Source organism: Aplysia californica, unplaced genomic scaffold (genome assembly GCF_000002075.1).
Source record: "Aplysia californica isolate F4 #8 unplaced genomic scaffold, AplCal3.0 scaffold00010, whole genome shotgun sequence".
In the NCBI taxonomy this organism is placed as follows: domain Eukaryota; kingdom Metazoa; phylum Mollusca; class Gastropoda; order Aplysiida; family Aplysiidae; genus Aplysia; species Aplysia californica.
The window spans coordinates 1,135,553-1,139,109 of NW_004797280.1; the positions used below are offsets into that span (position 1 = coordinate 1,135,553).

General features: G+C 45.3%; 1 protein-coding gene across 1 annotated transcript in view; it reads left to right on the forward strand.

Moving 5' to 3' along the window:
* Positions 1-3,557, forward strand: part of LOC101849018 (peroxisomal biogenesis factor 19) — a 31,021-nt gene that overhangs the window by 15,146 nt on the left and 12,318 nt on the right. The window contains exons 4-5 of the mRNA XM_005089882.3: positions 1,959-2,041; positions 3,236-3,421. Of these exons, the coding sequence (XP_005089939.1) occupies positions 1,959-2,041; positions 3,236-3,421 (269 nt within the window). The remainder of the gene's footprint in view (positions 1-1,958; positions 2,042-3,235; positions 3,422-3,557) is intronic.

Sequence of the window (3,557 nt, forward strand, 5' to 3'; positions counted from 1 at the left end):
TTTGCTATGTGGGATGGGGAAGAAGTTATATCGTTTTAAACATAGTCAAAAATGCGAACTTCCTAATCGACACCGGCAAAGTCGCTTCAGGACTCATTAACCTCGTGACCCTGAGCCGTGGAGCTCCGGCAGGCTGCTGAGTCACGCGAACTAAAAGTAACAGAATCGGGCGAAAAGTGACGCCGTGCTCCACTTTCTGCACCCCCCCACCCCCCTCACCTCCTTTGCCGCCTCCACTGGGCTCCTGACTCTTTCTACTGCCTTTCTAGTGCTACTCCTTGGCTCCTTCTTACTGATGTCTTTCAGCCAGACCGCTGATCTTCTGGTAGGAAAGATCTACATCTAGCCTTCTCGGACAACAGCGAAAAATCTCGAAGGGCTCGTGTGAAGTTGTGCACGTAAAGGTCCCTTGGTGGTCTAAAATCGATAAGAGTAGGCTTCGGCCACCACTGGGGCTAAATTCAAAATTTCCTACCAACTGAAAATGTCAGATGTCCCCCGCATGCTCATATGACCTTATGCTGTAGAGAGCGCCATAAAACACTTGCCAAACCCCCCCCCCCCCCCCCAGAAAAAAACAACAAATACCCCAGCTTGAGCTCAAGGAGAAGCTGTCTTTTCTTTTTACGTCTTTGTTGTAAATGACAGTTAGGGAATCAATCCGGTGGGGGTTTGGGGGGTGCTCTGGTGTGGTTTGCTTTTTCTTTCCTATCAAACATCTACCGTCCTTATCTCCCCTTCTTCTTTTTTATGTTTGTTACTCTCTTGTAATACCTCTAATCTTCGGGCACTCATGTGACCTTATGCAGTTGCGAGCGCCGTAAAACCTCTACTAAGTGGGCATTGCTCTGTCTGTAGTAGAAGTTTGGTTTCATTGGTGTCTATATTTGTTTGGTTATGGAGAAAACCCTCCTTTACTTTTAACTCTTGTCCTGCGTCTGTGCCGAGATGGGAATCTTATAAGCAACCGATTACGTCGGATGTTCTGGGCAGGCCGCCGGGGTCACTCAGTGTGTACTGTTGGTGTACAGCGCGCGCTGGGAAATGTGTGTTTTCGTCATGAATACTTTTTGAATGTGTTAATCGATGATGAAAATAACGCTCTATCTTTCATAGCTTTCTATTTATAAAGTGTTACAAACACATGAATAACCCCCTCTCACAAGCTGATGAGACATTACAAGTAGTTACGCCCATTCGAATAACCTTTCTAGACGCTCTTGTTGTTATGAATGACCTGAGATTCAAAAGGGGATAATATCGGTCATTTCCCAAATGTTTTGCAATCAAATTGTTCTTTGTACCTGCACCATGGTATTCAAAACTATCAAACAAGCTTATTCTTTATCAGGTAGTACTGTTTCATACAAAATCAAGCTCATTTGAAAGATTTTGTGTAGAAAAATGGATGTCTTGTTTCCTGACTATCCTTTCGAGCTCCTCATGTCTAAGTGGGTCAATTTCTTCTATAATTTCTTTGGACGAACATCTAGAGCTACCAACTTGGCGTGTTTTGAATGAGACGTATGGCTCGATTATGATCCAACGCAGGCGGTTCTAGAAGAAGGCCACAAACGCACACAAACTCAAGCAGACTGACGCACACACTCTTGACCTGCGTGAATGGGGATCCGTCTCGGGACCCGAATTTCACGTAAGAAGATGCGCAGTGCTCGTGTGCTGAGCCAGGGTCTACACTGACACGGGACCAGAACGTAGGCGAGGTGCCGAAATAGGTTTATCAGGCGACATAAACCCGGCCCCCGCAGGAGGAGGGTTAATGAAACTGAACAGGGGGCAAAAACTTTACCTTCGGTTTTCTCAAAACAGCATTTTTGGGGATAGCCCCCTTGTGCTTACAAGCGACCATATTATAGTGTATGTTTGTTTCCCCTCATGGCGCGGTTTACTTGAAATCAATCCAAAAAAATGTTTGTTTGTTTGTTCCATTTTGCCAGCCTCTGACAACAACCCTACCGCTTTCGCTGACACTGTCGAACGTGCTCTGAACAGCCTCAACCTGAATGCAGAGAACATACAGGTATGGTGTAATAATAATAATAATTATAAATAGCATTTGTATAGCGGATGTCCCCACTCGAAAGCAAGCTCTCGGCGCTTTACACTATATGTGAAGAGTCCTGAAAAAACAAGTTACTTCTCAGATTTTAGACCGATGGAAATAGAAACGTCAAATTTATAGGTTGAAGTTTTACAATTTATCACTATGAAAAGATAAAAGACATGTTAAACTTGAAGAGAATGGCATTGGTTTAGAGTCTACAAATATGACCCTTGTGTTCATTTTTGGCTGATATCTCCATTCATGCATTGCGAGAAGTAACTCATTTTGTTATCACAATTCTCAAATAGCATTTGTATAGCGCATGTCCCCACTAGAAAGCAAGCTCTATGCGCTTTACACTAAATTATTACCCCAGCAGACCATAGAACACTCAGACATTCTCAACTTCCCGGGAGGCATAGAGTGCAAGCAGCTGGTTAAGCGCTCAAACGCTAAGTAAGTGACAAGATCTTTCACTGTCTATAGCCGGGTACTCATTTTCACCTGGGGTGAAGTGGGGAAAATTCATGTAAAGTAAAGTGCCTTTCCCAAGGACACAACGTCGGGCCCGCGGCTCGAACCTCCGAACCCACAACCTCACGATTACGAGTCCGGTAGCCTAACCACTGGGCCACCGACGTAGGCGTGGACACTGTGAGTTGACAAGGTTCTGCTTTTTCAGATTCTACCCCCGGGGCGGTGCTCTGGTGTGGTTTGCTTCTTCTTTCCTATCAAACATCTATCGTCCTTATCTCCCTTTCTTCTTTTTGATTCTCTTGTAACAGCTCTAATCTTCTGGCGCTCATATGACCTTATGCAGTTGCGAGCATCGTAGAACCTCTACTAAAACAAAAACTGAACTTTTCTCGTGTGGTTGAAAAATGCCACTTGTAAGTTCTTCTTTTCTTTACCTGGTTTTTTTTTCTGTCCATGGGTGGTTGTAGGGTGCCACTGGTAGGTTCCACTTCTTTTCTTTTACTTTGTTGTTTCTGTTTTTATTTAGTAGAGGTTTTACGGCGCTCGCAACTGCATAAGGTCACATGAGCGCCAATTTGTTGTTTCTGCTCATTTTGCCCCTTTTCCCCGCTCAAAATGACCGTTATTATTTTGGATGTGCTTCTCTTGAACTCATACAAAAACTAAAAACCTTTGTGTGCCGATTTTCCGCAGGGAGATCCCAACCAACAGGAACTGTGGGAACAGCTGTCGGAGACACTGGGGGCTGAGGCTGGGGGGGCGGGGCTTGGTGGAGCGGGGGCGGGGCTGGACGCCATGGGCGGAATGTTCCAGAACATGGTCAAACAGCTGCTGTCTAAGGAGCTGCTCTACGATCCTCTGAAAGAGGTGGCGGAAAAGGTGAGTAGTGATTGGGACACTTTAACTCTTTATCATCATCATCATTGCCTTTCTCACCCTGTACCAGGGTATAGGCCACGGACAAACACTTTCTCACCCTGCACCAGGGTATAGGCCACGGACAAACACTTTCTCA